This window comes from Vicia villosa, linkage group LG6 (genome assembly GCF_029867415.1).
Source record: "Vicia villosa cultivar HV-30 ecotype Madison, WI linkage group LG6, Vvil1.0, whole genome shotgun sequence".
Taxonomy (NCBI): domain Eukaryota; kingdom Viridiplantae; phylum Streptophyta; class Magnoliopsida; order Fabales; family Fabaceae; genus Vicia; species Vicia villosa.
The window spans coordinates 110,523,398-110,543,456 of NC_081185.1; the positions used below are offsets into that span (position 1 = coordinate 110,523,398).

The 20,059-nt window shown below is 35.6% G+C and overlaps 2 protein-coding genes and 1 long non-coding RNA gene across 5 annotated transcripts; all 3 read left to right on the plus strand.

Annotated features, from left to right (window-relative positions):
• The first annotated feature begins 4,216 nt into the window (after window positions 1–4,216).
• LOC131609589 (uncharacterized) lies at window positions 4,217–10,572 on the plus strand. 2 transcript variants are annotated; one of them, XM_058881316.1, is made up of 14 exons: window positions 4,217–4,368; window positions 4,471–4,559; window positions 5,612–5,722; window positions 6,010–6,048; window positions 6,147–6,239; window positions 6,326–6,442; window positions 6,771–6,866; window positions 7,135–7,248; window positions 7,808–7,861; window positions 8,079–8,126; window positions 8,295–8,445; window positions 9,452–9,617; window positions 9,748–9,817; window positions 9,912–10,572. In XM_058881316.1, exons 3-14 carry the CDS (start codon window positions 5,657–5,659, stop codon window positions 10,158–10,160), a joined length of 1,263 nt encoding a protein of 420 aa, XP_058737299.1. In that variant the 5' UTR covers window positions 4,217–4,368; window positions 4,471–4,559; window positions 5,612–5,656; the 3' UTR covers window positions 10,161–10,572. The 2 variants fall into 2 exon arrangements, with proteins under 2 accessions (XP_058737299.1, XP_058737300.1); XM_058881317.1 differs by having other exon boundaries at window positions 6,010–6,043.
• Window positions 10,573–10,709: 137 nt separating this feature from the next.
• LOC131609588 (pentatricopeptide repeat-containing protein At1g62930, chloroplastic-like) lies at window positions 10,710–17,723 on the plus strand. Of its 2 annotated transcripts, XR_009286258.1 has the most exons (2): window positions 10,710–12,726; window positions 17,650–17,723. XR_009286258.1 is itself a non-coding variant. In XM_058881315.1 (1 exon), the coding sequence occupies exon 1, from the start codon at window positions 11,026–11,028 to the stop codon at window positions 12,643–12,645; it is 1,620 nt and encodes a 539-aa protein (XP_058737298.1). In that variant the 5' UTR covers window positions 10,710–11,025; the 3' UTR covers window positions 12,646–13,007. The 2 variants fall into 2 exon arrangements, 1 of the variants encoding a protein (XP_058737298.1); XM_058881315.1 differs by lacking the exon at window positions 17,650–17,723 and having other exon boundaries at window positions 10,710–13,007.
• A 928-nt stretch (window positions 17,724–18,651) lies between these two features.
• On the plus strand, window positions 18,652–19,838 carry LOC131609590 (uncharacterized). The gene is made up of 3 exons (XR_009286259.1): window positions 18,652–18,722; window positions 18,805–18,869; window positions 19,119–19,838. It is a non-coding gene; the product is annotated as an uncharacterized LOC131609590 (long non-coding RNA).
• Window positions 19,839–20,059: the final 221 nt, after the last annotated feature.

The following is a 20,059-nucleotide window of genomic DNA, read 5'->3' on the forward strand; positions in this document are numbered from 1 at the left end:
ATACATTTTACATCTATTTTCTTAAATACAGGTATAAATAATTACTTTCAAAAACATTTACACCTGATTTTTAAATGTAGGTGTAAAATCATGTTTTTTTTCAAAACTTCCAAAATCTTTTCAAAATTTCTGTATATATTTTAATTTTTTTTGTCTATTTTTTAAAATTTAAAACAGGGCCCCCAGATTGATTGGGCCGGCCCTGCCTGCATCCATTTTGAATTTTCGTTGGCAAAGTGGGTAGAGCGGATAGTGGATTCAAAAATCCAAATCAACTTTATATTTTTTTATCTAACATACTTTGGCTTCATCTTATGGATTATTTCATCCCACGCAGATAATTTGTCCGTGGATTTTTTCCTAAAACTATTTTCCGTTATTGCATTTTACCAAAATTCAAAATATTTTTTTATATGTTTTTCCACATTTCACATTTGATTTGCTTGAAAGGAGATAGGGACGATTTATTTATTTAAAAAATTTTGAAATACTATTTTGTTTAAAATTTAAAATAAAAAAATCAATGTGGAGTAAATTTTAACATTTTAAATAAAAGACAGACGGATGGGTAATTAAAAAAAAATCTTTAAAATCTCTAAAGTTTTTTTTTTTTTGAAAATTTGTTCAAATGATAAGTTGAAAAACAAGTCTTATCTTTTTATTTGATAGTGATAAATTGTGCATTGTTTATTAATTTTTTTTAAGTATTAAATTTTTAGTGATTAATATAATTACTAATTTATTTATATTTTAAGGGGTATTAAAATGATTAAATATGAACATTATATTATACACAATTTTTTAAAAATTAATTATAATATTTTACTCATACTCATCACTAATATAATTTTTTAATAATGACTATTTATTTAAAACTTTTATAGAAATAGAAGATATATTAATAAAAGATAAAATAAAATAAAAAAGTCTTAATTTAAAACCTTGTATGATATACATAATCATATATATAAGAGAAAGAGAGAAAGAGAGTAAGAGAAAGACACAAAAGACGAGGAAAATGCATAACTAATATTACTATGTATAAATAAATTTAATAAACGTGTGTTTGTTAAAAGTTAAAACCGTAAAAGATACTCATATGAATGAATTGAATGGAAATAGAAAAAGGATGAGAAGGGGAGGATGTAAGTAGTTGGGTCATATTTTAAATCAAGTAGAAAAGCAAACAAACACACTACTTCCCCAACAAAGGCATGTTAGTTTTTGTTTTTTTAATGATCGGGAGTACAAGTTTACTGAATGAAATATTTATTTAATAACATTGAAAAATTAAATCATTGTAATTAATATATATTGTATTTGGATTTAAAAAATGTTTAAAAATTAATTTATGCCATTGAATAAATTATTGACTGATTGGACAGTTTGGATAATTTGGATAAAAAAAGCATATAAAAATTATTTTAAAATTATCATCTATTTAAATTTTTAATTCCATAGAAATTTAACTACTATTTCTTTTACTTTTTGAATAAAATATTTTTATAAATAATTTTACAACTTCCTTTTTTATATATAATAAATTTTATATTTTAACTAATATCATACCGTTAAAATGTTGTATAATCTAAAATTATGAGAGTATTTCATAACTCACTGGTATTAAAATATTTTTTAAGAAAATATTACAACATTGATTAATTTAGGCAATTAAGTTTATTTGTTTAAGTATATTTAACTTGGTATTACATCTTAGAAGAGGAAACGATGGAATATCGCCCAAAGAGAGGCACCGCCTCGCCCCATTGTTTTTTCATCGCCCAAACGTAGAAAGCATGAGATAAGACGTTTTTTGAACAGGGAGGAAGTCATGACCATTAAGTGACTCACGCCCCTTTGAAAATAGGGATTCAATGATCCACCATTGATTGAGTGGACAATGACCTAAGGGAAGCCTTAGGTCTAAAGGGCCTATATAAATACTTTCCCCCCCAAGGGAAGAGGAGAGATCATTCTTACACCTTAAACTGTCTTGTAACTATACGCTTGTTCCCAAGCACCACCGGTCATTTGTATAGTCTTTCACTTGACATGAGCAGGACTCCTAAACTACCTCAAAACAGCAGTGTATATGCCTGCTCGCCATCGTGGACAAGCCCTAATCACCATACAATATTGTAAATCTACTAAGGCCTTTGAGTCTTCTTGTCCTTGTAGAAGGAATGCACACACCTTTTGAAGAGTGTAGTGGCACCGACTGTGGGGTCCTAGTAAAACTAACCTATGCCCTCTTCACTCAAACCACTTCCATCTTCCTTTTGAAGATGTCCGACATGATCCTACATCACGATACAAACACCATTGTCGGAGGTACCACAAGGAGAGGGACCTTTAGAGCCGCCCAAAGTAAATACGTAGTGCAAGTGTTTGCACCGAATGTAATATCCACTGACTTTCCCATAAGCACCTTAGGTGAAATAGGGTTAACATCATTTTCTCCAAGGAGGACACCCTCGACATCAACCCTCAAGACGATGACTCCTTAGTCATCACTAGGAGAGGGACCGCAAGAGCCGCACAAAGTAAATACGCAAGGCAAGTGTTTGCAACGAATGTAATATCCCCTGGATTTCTCACAAGCACCTTAGGCTCGCGAAACAGAAAGGCTCGCAACCACAAAAGATTTGAAGGAAGTCCATATAGGTCCTCACGCCCATTAGGTCACGAAGATATGCATTTCCTTGTCTATAGAGGATGAAGGAGAACTAGGCGATCAACGCAGAAAGAATGTCGATTTGTTCTCTTGGACTCCCTCAAACATTCCAGGCATAGACATAAATAAGGTAAGTCATTGCCTTGCCATTCATCCCCCCGTTAAGCCAGTAGCGCAGAGAAGGTACAAACTAGGTGAGGAGAAGAGGACCGTCATTGATGAAGAGGTAGAAAAACTATCTAATGTCGGATTCATCACTTAAATAAAATACCCCACATGACTGGCCAATGTGGTTATAGTGCGAAAAGCCAACAGGAGATGACGTATGTGTGTGGACTTCACAAATCCAAACGTCGTTTGATTTAAAGATCCATATCCTCTACTAGGCATTGATCAGCTCATTGATGGATCATCAGGATACCACACGTTAAGCTTCATGGATGCATATTCAGGTTGCAACCAGATTCATACGGATCCTCTTGATGCACCCAAAATAGCCTTCATGTCAAATCATGACAACTACTACTTCAATGTCATGCCTTTCATCCTCAAGAACGATGGTGCCACCTACTAGAGGGCTATCTGACGTATGGTAGTGGATAAGATATATATTCTGAAAAGTTGTAGGAAAAATATATTTTATGTATTTTACTGTGGGTTTGGGTTTGGGTTCAAACCCAACGGATGTGAGCGTGAGCGTTATTTTACCACCAGACTATCCTTTAGGTTCGGGTGGTGATTTCGGATGCAGGTTTGGATAGTGTTAAACCCACATTCAACCCTACCTGTCACCATCTCTATATGAAGAAGCTCCAGCATATTTGAAATCGATTTTGGTTAATGATTCTTTTGGGTTAAATACCTTTATGGATAGTATTTTGTAGTTATTTTTTCGTAATTTGTTAATGCACCCCATAGATCTCTTACACATCTCACAAAATTTCAATTATGTCCCATACTTTCGTAGATATCTTCCAGAAGCACCATTTTTTTCAAAAAATTTGTTTTTTTTCGTACATGATCTATGAAAGTGTTAAAACATAGTGAAATTTGTGATTTTCCCAATTATTTGAGAAATAATTTTGAAATATTCCCAATTAATTGGAAAAATCCCAAATTTCACTATGTTTTAAGTTTCTGTAGATGCATCTACAGTCAAAACCATTTTTTTTTTTTTAAAATTACTTACGTAGATGCATCTACGCAAAACTTGATGACATTTTAGTCTATTCAATAGTGCATGAGAGACCTATAAAATGACATTTTAGTCTATTCAATAGTGCATGAGAGACCTATAAAATGTATCGAGAAATTGTCTTTTTACTTTTTTTTTTTTTTTTTTTTCTTTTGAACCCCTTCATCTCATAAACAAATAAGGAATGAAAAGAGTTTTTTTTTTTTTTTTTTTAAATTTTAGATATGTGACATATAAGATTCGATAATTGTAACACTTAAATAAATAAAAAAACTCTTATTATAATATCGTTTATTTTACTTAAAAATAATATTGTTTTTCATTTTCAGCTTAAAAGAACAAAAGCGTTGAAAAGTTGAGACGAGTAGAGTTACAGTTACGATTCCTCGTCCTTGTTCAATCAAATTGCAAACCTTCCTATCTCTTGTGTTACCTTAGAATTCACATTTCAGAACTGAGTATGAATGAATCTATTGGTAACACATGCACATATTAGCGGGTAAACTGTCAACACTGCCACTTCCACGCTTTTTCCTTTCCTTTTCCTCTAAATCCCAATGCCAACAACGCCACTAAACAATATTCTTTGAGATTTACGCAGCATTGTTCCTTTTTGTCATGTTGCGGTCGGAAAAAGGTTCATATTGTTCTTCTCTCAGATCGGACTCACTCTGACAACACCAACAACAGGTAATTGATCTGATTCGGTTCCTTTTTTTGTATTGTTGTGCTTCAACCCAGAAATTGATGATTGAGATTTCAGTGATATTAGGTTTCTGTGAATGATGGGTCATTGTCAATTTTGGATTTTGATGGGTTTTTTGGCCCTGATTATGTCCTTGTGTTATTTGATGGGATTGATTTACAGTGTCTGTTATGGCTCTGTTTGTTTGTCTGGGTTTGAATTTTTTTATTATTGAGTTTTGGAATTTGTCCAAGAGCTTTGAATAGATTTGTTCCTATTAGAATTAGTATTTCTTTGCATACCAAGTGTTTGACTTTTAATATTTTGATTTTGGTTATTTTTAATTTTTAATGATTTATTGAAGAAATGAATTTGCTTCAATTGTTGTGGATGCTTAAATTTTGAGCTTTTCATGTGGAATGCTTGGATTTGTATATTATTTCCTTGGAAGCCGAGGGTTATCATTTCCATGAGTTCAAGGACATCAAAATACCCTAGTTAGTATGTGCGAAATTTATTACTCTACTGAATTGGAGGTTTCTGGTTGGATAAATGCTGTAATTTTTATGACAAGTAGTAAATCAGTAGTGTTAAGGTGCATTGCTACCCTAGTGCAGATACTGCATAGATGGATGTTAAAGACATACCGTTAGCAACAGACAAAGGCCAATGGAGACTTCCTGAATTTAATTTAACCGTAGAAGCTTAAATACAGCCGATCACAAAATGATTTATACTGAGATTCCATGCATGCCTTGTACCTATCTGTGCCAGGATTGACAATGGGATGAATTGCGTTTTGACAATTGACATAGGTGCTAATGAGCTATAAGCAAGAAATTATGAAACTTTTGAAGCAAATTTAAAGCAGTTCAGTTTGAACTCTAAACAAACAAAATAGAATTGCATATTCTTTCTGTGGAGAACTTTAACTGTGCTTTACTCCAAAAATATTGTGTTCCTTTCCTTATAGTGCTCCCAAAATATTGTTGTCCTTTCCTTATAGTGTGAAGTCTGAACACACTTTTTGACTTATTTTTTTTGTTTTGTTTTGCAGAAGAAGACCCAAACGTCCTACAGTAAAATAGTATTGTCTGATACAATGAAGAATATGATTTCACCCATTCAAAATGCCGTGCCATCTCCTACTTTTCTATGGAGGTTCAAGGTCTGTTAGTCTATCATGTGCAATCTGCATAAGAATACTGTTGTGCTGCATGTTTTATTGGCAAGCTTGTCATTTGTTGCAATGTTTGTGTTATACGATGATCCTTGGTGATATTATATAGACTCAATTTAATTTAATTTTCTTCTGGAAAATAAATTGGTTGTCCAGATTGAATTTTTTTTAATTTGTAGAACTATTAGATATGCCTATTTGATTTATCGGTTAATTTTTAAACTCATAGTGTTTATGAACCTCTTGCACGCTCTCATTTTTTTCTTCTTTTTCAGGTGACACTCTTTCTGATATGGGGACTTACTTGCTGTAAGGTCAAAGCTTGTCTTTTCACTTAATGATATGCATCATTGAGAAAGTTCCGTAACATTTCTTTGTCTTTACTATTAACTTATTTATGCTCTTGCATCAGATTGGTTGGGATTCTGTCATGAGAATGGATGCAAATTTGAGAGATCTGTTTTTATACGAGGCTTTTTTGTATTACAATCCTCTCCTACTTGTGGTGAGTTGGGGGTTCATTTTACTGTTTATGTTGAACGTAGTTTTTTTGAAAACTTCACTTGATGATATTTGCTGTTACTTTTACAGACTATTATGGTCTGGCTTTGGGGAGTGAATGTGTGGGTATTTCTACAGTCCAATATAAGCTATCCCAAGATTTTTGATATTGATCTAAATCACCTTACTCACAAAGAGATATGGAAGGTAGTCGAGTTCCCTGCCTTAGTTTTTTTTTACAAAACATTATTCATTGCTAAGTGCAAAAGTGTTCAATCTTTTTCTTGATTCTCGATTTTGACAATTGATATTTCGATCATGGAGTTGTCTGTATCTGGTTCTCTAAAATATATTGGTAATCAAAATACTTGTTGAAGTTGCGGGAATTCAAATAAAAGGGAAATAAAAAATAGTGAGAACTTTGAATGTTGTGTCAACGACATGGTTTGATGATTGATCTTGCCAATACCGTTGATTTAGAGCATAAACCACATGCACGCTTTTATACTAACTTCAAATCTTGTGTTATTTTCAGTGTAGCACTTGGATGACAATCCTTGTCCCTACTAGCATGACTTCTTATCTCTATCTCTATTCTCATGGGGAAGTATCATTGGCTGCATCTCAACCAGTTCAGTATCTGCTCCGTTTTTTCCTCCATTGACTTTTTTGATATACATTTTTTTCCTTTTGATATATAAATATAACATGTAGATATAATTTCATTCTATGAGTTGGCATCGGAGGGCTTCTTATTTATGCTATCATGTAGAAGCTGGCGTTAGATTAATTGTTTAAGAATGATGGAATTAAAATTTTCTTATATACCAGCAAATGGATTCTTTCTGTAATATTTTGTCTATCATGCATTCTAATCATCTAATGTTTACATATTGCAGGTGCTTCTCTACATATTTGTTGCAATGCTCTTGATCTTTCCCTTCGATATATTCTATTTATCCTCTCGGTACTTCTTTTTGAGGACAATATTGCGGATAGCTTTCCCTTTGCAGGCAAGATTCTTGACTATCATGCCAGATATCGAATTTTCAGTGTTTATACACATTTGGTTACTTTTGATAAGCAAATACAACATCTCCATTAGCTTCCTTTAAGTTTATTGATGTGAATGTGCAAAGTTAGTAATTTGAGAGCCACTAGTTTGGTTTAACGGTGTTGATATTTTAGGTGTAGTTTATTTCATTAGATTCTGTAGGTTTGTGTTAGAATTTTCATTTACTGACAGTTATCTTTTTAAACAACAATTATTAATTATTATTAGGATTGATTAGTGGAAAATTATTATATTATTAGGGACAATTAAGTTTTATTAATGCTGTGAGTTTAAGTTTAGAATAAATAGGGAAAGATAGGGAAAAGGGCCATTTTGGCATTTGGGAATTGGGAGGTGCAGACCCTCGAAGTTCTGCAATATTATTCTGTAACCAAAGAGAGTTTCCCTATTTCTTGTTCTATATCAGTTGGTTTCTATCAGTTTGTTAATTGATTTTCTCATGGATTGCGTAAAGCTTATCATTTGGCTCACAAATAATGGTTCTTTTCTTCATACAGCCAATTTCGTTTCCTGACTTTTTCTTGGCAGATATTTTCACCTCCATGGCAAAGGTACATCATATAACTTAATGTACATTCATTGATCTAATTTTCTATTCAATTCGGAAATATCAATTTCTAAGTGCTAAGAAATTTGTATATTTTGATAGTCACCTTACTGCTCTAGTCTTTTTTTTTTTTTTTATGAAAAAATTTACAACTGATATTTTTTGTGTTAGTAATCGTTTCCTCCTTCTAGTTGTGGCTCCTAACTGCTCATTTCATCCAGGTGTTTTCAGATTTGGAGCGATCGGTTTGTAGAATGGTAAACAAACAGGTATGGTTAAATAAAAAATGCCAAATTTTCTTGGTAATACACTACAGATACATCAAAACTCTTTTCCATTCTTTTTCATTGGTTGCCTGTTCAAATTTTTGTATTTCCTTCCTTATGTGTTCATAATAGGGACTCACATAAAATATTTTCATTTTCTATAATATGCAGGTTGCTACAATTGCTTGGCTTGAAGCTGATTCAGTATGTGGTAGTCACTCAATTGCAATTCCAATAGTTCTTGTTCTTCCTTATTTGTGGCGTCTATTGCAATGTCTTCGCCAATACAAAGATACCAAAGAAAAAAATTGTCTCTTGAATGGTAATTGTTGGCAACTTTCCTCCGATCTCCTAAAAATGTAAACATGTCTTTCTTGGGCTAGAATTAAGTTTTCATTTTTGTCAAAATTTAGTTTCTATTTGAATGTTCTTAGATTTTGGACTTTAGGCCTAAATCACCCTAAAGCTAGGTCAATATTTACCAAACCTTACATACAAATTTGTCCATATCTGTAGTTGATGTGGGATCTCAACTGACCCTGTTATGCACAGTACTGAACACATGAAGTGTGACCAAATATGGGTGACCTGGTAATTGAGATCTTAACACACACCTTCATGTCTAGGACTGAACATTTTTAAAATAGACAATATGCGTGGCCTATTAAGAGTTTGAGCTTTAGGTGTATCCCAATCCCAAAAGCCATATCAAAGAGGCGAGGAATGTATTGCCTACATCTTATAAGGACTAATTTAGTCTTGCCTCTAGACGATATGGGATCTCAACACGTCTCCTTGTACTTAGGATATATGATCTTAACATATGTCTCCTCATACTCAGGATTAGACATCTAAAACATAGAGTAATGCGTGTGCCCTAATAATAATAATAATAAAATTTATGACTATCCACCAACCTCTTGATAAGTTTTGTATACAGTTCCCTGGTATATTTTGTCCGTCATATGGCTTGAGAGAATATTTTGTCCACCAAACTAAAAAATTAATTTATGCGTATTAACTGCTGTTTTAGTTACTTTTTATGAATGGGGGCTTACATTCGGATACCAAAATCCTCCACACAAGTTAAGGACCAAATAACCGCTCTAAAACTAGTGGGCTAGATTGGTCCTTAACGTGTAAGATCCCTTTATGATGTTCAGCATTACTTGTGCAGTGTTGTCTAATCTATTGTTCATACATTCTTTAACACTTCAGGCACACAAATGTTTTTCTTTTTGTCTTATTTTAAACAATGGTAGTAAACTTGTGAGCACACAATTGCTTGCTTTTCTAGTATGCTAACTCCATTTGCACTTGTTTCCCAGCTTTGAAATATTCGACAGCAGTCCCGGTAATTTTTCTATCGGCCCTTAAATATCATGTCTTACCTGAGAAATGGACAACCCTTTATCGGCCGCTGTGGCTTCTCTCAAGTGTCATTAATTCACTCTATTCATTTTACTGGGATATAACCAGAGATTGGGATTTAAGGTACCAAATCTATCATCTTTCCCTTTCAGGTTTATTATAACAAACGCACTCTGCAATTTTGTACAGATACAAGTATTCACCCAGATTTTGCTTTGTATTGATTTTTTTTTTTCATTTCATTTTCTTACAGCGGCTTTTCACGCATATTTAAGTTCACCAAACCAAGTCTAGTTTCCAACTTGTTTTATGGACGACATTGGGTAATAATCTGATCAATGCATCGTACTGCAACATATTTTAATTTGATTTGACAATGACAAATCCAATTCACGAGTTACAACTTACAACTTATAGGTATACTTTTGGGTAATTGGAAGCAACCTTGTTTTGCGTGGTTCGTGGACTTACAAGTTATCTGCTCATCTGCGCCATAACTATCTGACAGTATTCGGTATCACTCTGTTGGAGATGTTCCGGCGTTTCCAATGGGTGTTTTTTAGGGTTGAAAATGAATGGAACAAGATTACTCGGGCCAGTGTTCAACTCGCAGAAGTTCCAAGAGAGGAGGAGAAACTACTAGGCTCAAACATTCATGATGTATAGAGAAACTCAGCCAAACAAAATTTTGCCAATGTCTTCATACCATCGTCACTAGGTCTAATTCATATTTTCAGCTAAATTTATTCTTCTCGTCCCAAAATCATTTTTCTTCACCGTCACGAGGGAGTTTTCACACATATGCAAAATGCAAGGATGCCAAACAATGTGTACTTACCGGAAGTCTCAGAAGCTCAATGAAGATGAAGAAGCAAGGATGAAGAGCTGCAACAATGGTGCCATAGTAGATGGTGCTTTCAACATATCATATCTTATTTGTGTACGGCTCTTTAATTAGATCAGAATTTGTAACAATGCAAGATATGGACCCAAAAGTTTTGTTTGATGGGTGAACAAAAGTTAGATCCGGATACATACAACTTTAATGAAAAAAGAGAGGTTGAATGAGTTAAACTAACTTATAGATATATCAATCATGTCATTAGTTTGATTAATGAATCTTGCTTGGCTCAAGAATAAAATAATAAGGTGCATACAAAATATAGCATGCATGCGCCAAGGGTGAAGATGGCGCATGCTGCTATGTGTCAACAAAATTGGTATGACAACACTGCATGCGTCGGAGGTCAGACCATGACGTTGTAGTGTAAAATTAGGTGCATGTACCAATAGATTATTGAGATATTTTTTTTGGAAAATTTGGTTATTTTAAATTAAATTTCGTCCAAAATTATTCTCAAACAATTTTTTTAGGGTTTTAAAATTAAAACATTGATCGTATGAGACACGTCACACCTGTCATTTGAAACCAAACACATACCTACGCGGCACTTTGATCTTCCACAACATACTTATTTGGTATCTAATGCAACAATTTTCAAATTTCAATTTCCACTGAAACCTTCTCATCATGCTGAATCCAATCTATGCAACCACCATTCTCTTCACATCCCTCCGCACTTCATCCTCTTCCTCATCCACAACCTTCCTCCTTCTCTACCCTTACACAACCTTCTTCGCTCGCACCCATCGCAAAAAGCTCCACAAACTCCCAACCTTCCACGATGCCGTTTCATCTTTCAACCATTTCCTCTCCCTCCGCCACCCACCTCCCATTCAAGAATTCAACAAGCTCTTAACAACAATAGCCAAACTCAAACGCTACACCACCGTCGTTTCGCTGTACTCCAAGCTCGAATTAAATACAGCCATCAAACCCTCGCTTATCACTATGAGTATATTGATCAACGGTTTTTCTCAACTGGGTCAAATGGGTTTTGCTTTTTCGGTTGTTGGAAAACTCATCAAGAGGGGTTTTGAGTTAGATGTGAAAATGCTTACTACTTTGATGAAAGGCTTGTGCTTGAAAGGTAGGGTTTTGGAGGCGCTTAGTTTGCTGGATGATTCTGTTTCCAGAGGGTTTAGGTTTGATGAGGTTTGTTACGGGACAATAATCAATGGTTTGTGTAAAATAGGAAAAACAAAAACTGCTATAGAGATGTTTCCTAAGATGAAGAAGATTAGGGTTTACCCTAATTTGATTATGTATAATACTGTTATTGATGGTTTTTGTAAACAAGGACTTGTAGATGAGGCTTGTGGTTTATGTTCTGAGATGGTTGCTAATGGTATTGGTCTTGATATTTACAGTTATAATTCTGTTATTCATGGTTTGTGTTCTGTTGGTCGGTTTCGTGCTGCAGCTGAGTTGCTCGATGAAATGGCTGTGCGAAGGAAAATCTACCCGGATGTGTATACTTTTAATATATTGATTGATGGTTTGTGTAAAGTGGGTTTGGTTACGGAAGCTCGTAATGTGGTTGCTGTGATGATTAAAAGAGCTTGGAATCCGGATGTTGTTAGTTATAATGCTTTGATGAATGGTTATTGTTTGTGTGGTGGTGTGGATGAGGCGAAACGGGTGTTTGATAAGATGGTTGAAAGAGGTTGTTTGCCTAATGTTATTAGTTATTGTACTTTGATTAATGGATATTGTAAGGTTAAGATGGTGGATGAAGCTATGATGCTGTTAATGGAAATGCATAAGAAGAATTTAGTTCCTGATACTGTAACTTATAATTGTCTTCTTGATGGTTTGTCGAAATCTGGAAGAACATTGTACGAGTGGGATTTGGTTGAGGCCATGCGTGCAAGCGGTCAACCTGCTGATATAATCACTTACAATACATTATTAGATGATTATTTCAAACATGGAAAACTTGACAAGGCACTTGGATTATTTCAGCACATTATTGAAATTGGGATTTTGCCTAACATACGCACTTATAATATACTTCTTGATGGCCTTTGCAAAAGTGGAAGACTAAAGTATGCAAAAGAGATTTTTCACCTTCTGTCTGCTAAAGAGTGTCAACCAAATATCCGAACATATAACATTATGATCAATGGGCTTTGTAAAGAGGGTTTTTTAGATGAAGCAGAGACCTTACTTTATAAAATGGTAAACAATAATTGCCCTCCTAACTATATAACTTTTGATACCATTGTTCGTGCGCTTTTGGTAAAATAGTGGGAATTGTTGGGGCAAAGAGACTTCTTCAAGGAATGGTTGCTGGGTGGTTTATAGGAAAATGACATGACAATTGACTAGGTTAGCTATTTTTTCGTTTTCATTGTTCATGTTTTTCTGAAACTATGAATGATTAGTAGATGCTTGTGTCTTGCATCAAAGAAGTCGTAGTAGTCCGTGGCCTGTAATAGAGTAGATAATAGAGTAGTACCAAACAAGGCCTTATTGCTGTAACTGACTGTGCTGAGTCAGCACAATCTCAACTAATACTAGAGTAAGTATATAAACACTAATATCTCAAATGTTGTAACTAACAATTCATTACTGAAATACAAGAATGCAATGGATCTACTTTTCCCTCATTTTCTCTCTGTTTCTATCATGAATCTAGCATTTGTCTCAGCTCCTACTTGTTCTTGAAGAAGTTTTTGTTGTAATATCAATATTATTATTATTAGAATATTTGAATATCATACAGCTCATAATACAGCTCATTATGAGCTGCTGTCCTGTACAGGTCATTATGACTAAATTAGCATTTATAGGGAGAATAATTACCGTTCCCTTATTTAGATAGATTTATAGTCTATAAATACCTCTTATGTATTCTTTACAAAATATATAAAAATATTCCATATTTCTACATGGTATCAGAGCACCCGATTCTAGGGGCTCTGCTTCCGCGCTCAAAACACTAGCCGTTCTTATTACGGTCCTTTTTTTTTTTTTGAGGTTCCCTTTCTCTTGGAACCCTAGTGAACTCGGTGACTTTGTAGCCGTCGTGCACCGCTCAACCGCCGGTGCAGATCCGAACTGTTTCACCTTCATTGCTGTTTTTCAGGACAGCCTTCATTGTTGTACCTCTGTTTTTCAGGACAGCCTTCATTGCTGTACCTTTGTTTCTTGCTGTTTGCAGCCTTTGATTGTTTGGTTGTCAGCTTTGTTGGTGTTTCTCGTTGGCAGCCCTTCAATCCTCTCCTAATAGTAGATCTCAATCCTCTCCGGGCTCGAGACGGTTTGTTTCTCTTTATGGACTCCTTAAGTAAGTTCTTTAACACTAGTTCTCTGACCATGACTGGTAAGAACTCTAGCTTCTTAGCTTTAAATGCCTCTTGTTCTAAAGATATCTGGATTATTGACTCTGGTGCAACCGATCACATGACTCCATATATGTCATATCTCTCTTCTTATTCACCTTTACCTAATAAACGCCATATTACCGTTGCAAATGGGTCCCAAACCCCGATTGTCGGATCTGGTAACATTCGCCTAAGCCCATCTCTCCATCTAAATCATGTGCTTCATGTCCCTAAGCTTTCTAACAATCTTTTGTCCATCCATAAACTCACTAAAGACTTGAACTGTGTTGTGACCTTTTTTCATTCTCATTGTGTTTTTCAGGACCTTGCCACAGGGAAGACGATTGGAATTGCTGAGGAACAGAACGGGTTATATTGTCTACCTCATAAGGAAAGCAAGTGTCATCAGGCTGGTTCAGAGTCATGGGCAAATACTCAAATATGGCTCCAACACAGGCGTCTTGGACATCCTCCTTTCCGCATGCTCAGGTCTTTATTCCCTCACTTATTTACCAAAGTGTCGGCTGATTCCTTTCATTGTGATGTGTGTCAGTTTGCCAAATCCCATCGAGCAACCTATTCCCCTAGTGATACTAGGAGTGTCGAACCCTTTGATCTTGTCCATTCTGATGTATGGGGGCCTTCATCCATTTCCAATATTTCTGGTGCAAAATGGTATGTTACTTTTATTGATGACTGTACTCGGGTTACATGGGTTTTTCTTATGAAAGATAAGTCTGAAGTATGTCAATTGTTTGTTAACTTTTTTCAAATGGTTAAAACACAGTTTGGGAAACCTATTAAAAGGTTACGGTCAGATAATGGTAAGGAGTATGTAAACCAAAATCTTCACAATTTTCTCAAAACTAATGGTGTTGTTCATGAGTTGACTTGTGTTGACACTCCACAACAAAATGGGGTTGCTGAAAGGAAAAATCGTCATCTTCTTGAAATCACCCGAGCATTACGCTTTCAAATGAATGTTCCTAAATTTTATTGGGGGGAAGCTGTCTTGACCTCTGCTTATTTAATCAATAGGTTACCTTCTAGGGTGTTATCTGGTGTTAGTCCTGTGCAGGTCCTGACTCGATTTTATCCGTCCGTGCCCATTATGTCAAGTCTTCAGAATCGTGTATTTGGTTGTTCTGCCTTTGTCCATGTTCATGGTTCTCATCGGGGTAAGTTAGATCCTCGAGCTATTAAATGTATCTTCATGGGATATGCTTCAAATAAGAAAGGGTACAAGTGTTATCATCCTCCTAGTCGTCGTGTCTATATATCCATGGATGTTACTTTTCAGGAATCTGAGTCTTTTTATCCTAGTCCTCAGCTTCAGGGGGAGAATAATCCAGAAGCCGAGTCTTCAGAGTTGTCTGTCCTTCCAGTTATTCCTCTAATGCAGGACCCAGAGCCGTTTCCTGAGTTGTCTGCCCTTCCAGTTACTCCTCTAATGCAGGACCCAGAGCCGTCTCCTGAGTTGTCTGTCCTTCCAGTTATTCCTCTAATGCAGGACCCAGAGCCGTCTCCTGAGTTGTCTGTTCTTCCTGTAATACATGAGCCCTTGATGCCTAATGAAGAAGGTGGTGATGTACCAATACCGGTGCAAAATAATGTTGACAAATACAAGTTACAGTTCCAGCGAAAAAGGTGGAAAGGTAAACCCGTTCTGCCCCAACAAGTCCAATCGTCTGAACCTGAGGTAAGTGTTCCTAACCCTGAGCCTAGTAATTTTTGTGAGCCAAACCTTGATGACCTACCTATTGCTTTGAGAAAAGAAAAAAGGTCTTGTACCAAATACCCTATATCTCATTTTGTGTCTACTGAAAAGCTTTCTGTGCAGCATCAGAGTTTTATTTCAGCTATTGACTCTATTAGAGTTCCTGCATCAGTACAAGAAGCATTGAAGGATAAGAACTGGATTCGAGCCATGAATGAAGAGATGCATGCACTAGAGAAAAATGGGACTTGGGAGATTATTGAGAAGCCAAATGACAAGAGGCCAGTAGGCTGTAGGTGGATATATACGGTAAAATACCGATCCGACGGCACACTCGACAGATATAAGGCGAGGCTAGTTGCAAAGGGATACACCCAGACCTATGGAATTGATTATGAAGAGACCTTTGCTCCAGTAGCAAAAATGAACACGGTAAGAATCATTCTTTCCTTGGCAGCTCACTTTGATTGGGAGTTGCAACAGTTTGATGTGAAAAATGCTTTCTTGCATGGAGATTTGGAGGAAGAGGTGTATATGGAGATCCCACCCGGATACGACCCTACTTCAGGAAGTAATAAGGTTTGCAGGTTAAAGAAGGCCATATATGGGCTCAAGCAATCACCTCGGGCTTGGTTTGGAAGGCTCACTCATGTAATGGTGTCATTGGGTTATAAACAAAGCCAAGGTGATCATACTCTCTTTATAAAGCATGCTCAAAATGGTAAACTCACTCTTTTGTTAGTCTACGTAGACGATATGATCATAGCAGGTAATGATGAATTTGAGAAGAAGAACTTGAGGAAGGAGTTGGCAGCTCAGTTCGAAATGAAAGACCTTGGAAAGTTGAAATATTTCCTAGGTATGGAGGTAGCATACTCAAAACAAGGCATTTTCATTTGTCAGAGAAAATATGTCCTTGACCTTCTCAAAGAGACTGGCAAGTTGGGTTGTAAACCCACCAGAGTGCCTATAGAGCAAAACCACAAGATTGGGAGTGATGAGGAAAGCCCAAGGGTTGATAAAGCTCAATACCAGAGACTTGTGGGAAAACTCATTTATCTATCTCACACCAGGCCTGACATAGCTTATCCAGTTAGTGTTGTCAGTCAATTCATGCATGACCCTCAGGAGAGACACTTACAGGCAGTGGATAGAATCTTGCAGTATCTAAAGATGAGCCCAGGAAGAGGACTATTGTTCAAGAAAAGTGAGCAGTTGTCTATGGAGGTTTATACTGATGCAGATTATGCAGGGTCGGTTGTTGACAGGAGATCCACCACTGGATATTGTATGTTTCTAGGTGGAAATTTAGTGACATGGAGGAGCAAGAAACAGAATGTAGTTGCCAGATCAAGTGCAGAGGCAGAGTTTAGAGCCATGGCTCAAGGAGTATGTGAATTGTTGTGGATGAAGATCATTCTAGATGACTTGAAAATAAAGTATGAAGCTCCTATGAGACTTTTCTGCGATAATAAGTCTGCCATTAGTATTGCTCACAATCCAGTCCAACACGACAGAACAAAGCATATAGAGATAGACCGACACTTCATCAAAGAGAAATTGGATAGTGGTCTTATTTCTACACAGTATGTTCCATCAGGACTTCAGTTAGCTGATGTGCTCACCAAAGGACTTCCCTTGGAGCGGTTTCGAGATCTTACTTGCAAGTTGGGGATGATAGATATCCATTCCCCAACTTGAGGGGGAGTGTTGTAATATCAATATTATTATTATTAGAATATTTGAATATCATACAGCTCATAATACAGCTCATTATGAGCTGCTGTCCTGTACAGGTCATTATGACTAAATTAGCATTTATAGGGAGAATAATTACCGTTCCCTTATTTAGATAGATTTATAGTCTATAAATACCTCTTATGTATTCTTTACAAAATATATAAAAATATTCCATATTTCTACAGTTTTGATTATTTAGATAATTTCAATTTCATTTTGACCTTATGTTTTTGCTGTTGGTTAACTTTTGAATGTTCATGTTAACATCTTCATTTTGCTGTTGGTTAACTTTTGAGTGTTCATGTTATCATCTTCATTTATTAGAGTTTGGCCTAAATTGCAAACCTTAATTTCTTGAGTGTGTGTGTTTAAGAGAGAGAAAGAGATTCGTTTATTTGTTTATATTTCTTTCTCGCTATTTCGCGAAGTTGCAAAACCCTTTTTCCACAACCTTGTTTTTCTTATCAGGTTCCCGCCACTTTGTTTGAAGTGAGATTAAGGCTAGGATCTACTTTACTTGGATAGTGCAAGTATTTTGGAAGAAATGTTCACAAATAGTTTATTCGGTGCAGGAGTTTTTCGACAATTTAAATATTTTTGTTGAAGATTTGTTGCTATTGAATCATAATTACTGAAGTTTGAAAGAAAGGTTTTGACTTGTTTATAGCACACTTTGGAACCAAGGGACGAGGATAGTCAGGAAAGATCCAAAACAGCAGAGTACTGCTACAGGTCAGTTGAGCAAAGTGTTGCCACAAATATCATTAAGTTCTTCTGCTTCCATGACAGGGCCAGTTGTGTTGAATTCTACACAAGTTTCTGCAAAGGGAACTCATCCTGCTGTGAAACCTGTCTGTATCCAGCAGTATTAACTAACAATAAAAATATAATAAGTTAACCGGAAAATTGTATTCGTGCAGAAGGGGTCAACGTTGAGAAAGTATGTGAGGAAGTTTCCTCAAATATTGAGCATGTTCCTCTGGTAACAGTTGCTTTTCCTATGGTTGGTACTGTTACAGAATTGACTGATCATGGCTTGAAATATTCTTCTGTTGTAACCAAAAAGAGGTTGCTGATGATCATGATGGTTGCAGATTGAAACTCATGAATGAGCCTTCCGATCAACAAGACAGTGGTGAAGGCTGTGTTACTGATGAATAAAAGATAACCTTGTCTGCTGATATGTTGGAGGATGATTCTTATAGTTCTGATTTCGAGTCAGATGACAACCATGCGGTAACTGTTGCGGTAGACATTGGACTCTGACCATGACTCGAGACAAAGGAATGATGATGGTGACATTCTTTATGGGGTCCTCTGTGGCTTATATGATGGAGAAAACATTACTGTGTTAAAAATTGTGCGTCATCGGAAATAGAAACTGGGAGAGATCAAGCTAACTTTTGTATTTTTGAATGGTTTAATTATTTTTGTTTCACTATTACCAACATAATTTGTGGGTACATTGCAGGATCAAACTAAAATGGTATTGGGATATGTAACATATGCAGATGAAGAAATAATTCATGCAATAGAAGCCGGTACCATAACAGCGAGATTTTAATTATTTCAATCCGTTTATTATTTTTGTTTTACCATGACCACCATAGTTTGTGGTTGTAGGATCAAACTATAATGATACAAACTCTGAGGTACAAACTCCAGCCATGGAAATTGTACCGAAAGAAGTGAGTTTTAATTATTTTTATTCTTTTTTGTTTTACCAACATAAGAATTTCCTTGTAACCTACCACTCTTTGTATTTCTTTTTTTTAAGTTGAGTGGCTTCAAATGTCTGCAACACATCAAACCTTGTATGGTCATGGTTTAGCATTTGTTTTGTTTTTCTTCAGTAGTGAAGCCCTTAAAAAGAATGTTAATTTGCCACCAAATGATAAGAATGTCACATAAATAATACTATGACATCTTATTCTCAGTTTGTAGGTTGATCTTCGGAGAGGAAGAGGGCGATGGTGTGTTGCGGAGTATGCTGTGAACAAGGACATAACCAACTGTCCTGTTTCAAAACATCCGGAGAAAGCGGTTTGAGACAGTAATGTCCTGATTAGTTTGTGAGAACAATTTCTGTTAAATTGTTTGACTCTTTCTAGACTTTGGATGGTTTGTGTTCGGTTTTCAACTTTAAAAGATATTTTGCCACATACATACAGGCATATGCGATTATGCTATGGTAGTTCCTCTCTATCTCGATCTAGATCTTAAAATCTTACAATTTTGCGATCTCACGCACCCTCAACGATCTCAATTTTAAGTAAAATTGTGTGTTGTAGCCAAATTGTGAAAAACCGTAAAATCGATGATTTTACGTGATCTTGGCTAATATCGACCATGATCGGCCGTTTCCGGCCACTACCATTACAAGTCCAAAAGGATGACAACTGACAAGATAGGCACAACAATTATTGTTTGACGGCCACTATCATTACAAGTCCGAAAGGATGACAGGATAGGCACAACAATTATTGTTTGGTGGTGGTGAATGAATACATGCCTTTTAAAATCATGAAGTTTAATCATCTCGGCTGTAGGGTTTGTTTTAAATAATGGGACTATGATAAACCAAGTCGTAAAATAAATGTGTCTCTAAAGTCAGGCAAAGAATATGAAAGAGGGTCATTTTCCTATTAATACATTTGTCAACCTAACTACCATGTAAAATACTTTAAATATATAGTATTATTTTTTCATTTTAGTAGGATCTTATGATTTTTGTTATGATATCACGTTTTATGATTTTGCAACTCTTTTTTGATCTTAAGAATATGATTGGGTAGAATCTTCTGATCTTAGCTATGCTTTTATGTTTTACGATCTTATAATCCTCTTCCAATCTTATGCGAGATCTCGATCTTGACAA

What these genes read in the sequence shown, in the direction of transcription:
- LOC131609589 (XM_058881316.1), top strand. Translation starts at nt 5,657, where the DNA reads ATGAAGAATATGATTTCACCCATTCAAAATGCCGTGCCATCTCCTACT. An exon ending in CATTGGCTGCATCTCAACCA is followed by an intron (nt 6,867 to 7,134) that starts GTTCAGTATCTG and finishes TACATATTGCAG; the next exon opens with GTGCTTCTCTACATATTTGT. An exon ending in GGATAGCTTTCCCTTTGCAG is followed by an intron (nt 7,249 to 7,807) that starts GCAAGATTCTTG and finishes TTCTTCATACAG; the next exon opens with CCAATTTCGTTTCCTGACTT.
- LOC131609588 (XM_058881315.1), top strand. Translation starts at nt 11,026, where the DNA reads ATGCTGAATCCAATCTATGCAACCACCATTCTCTTCACATCCCTCCGC.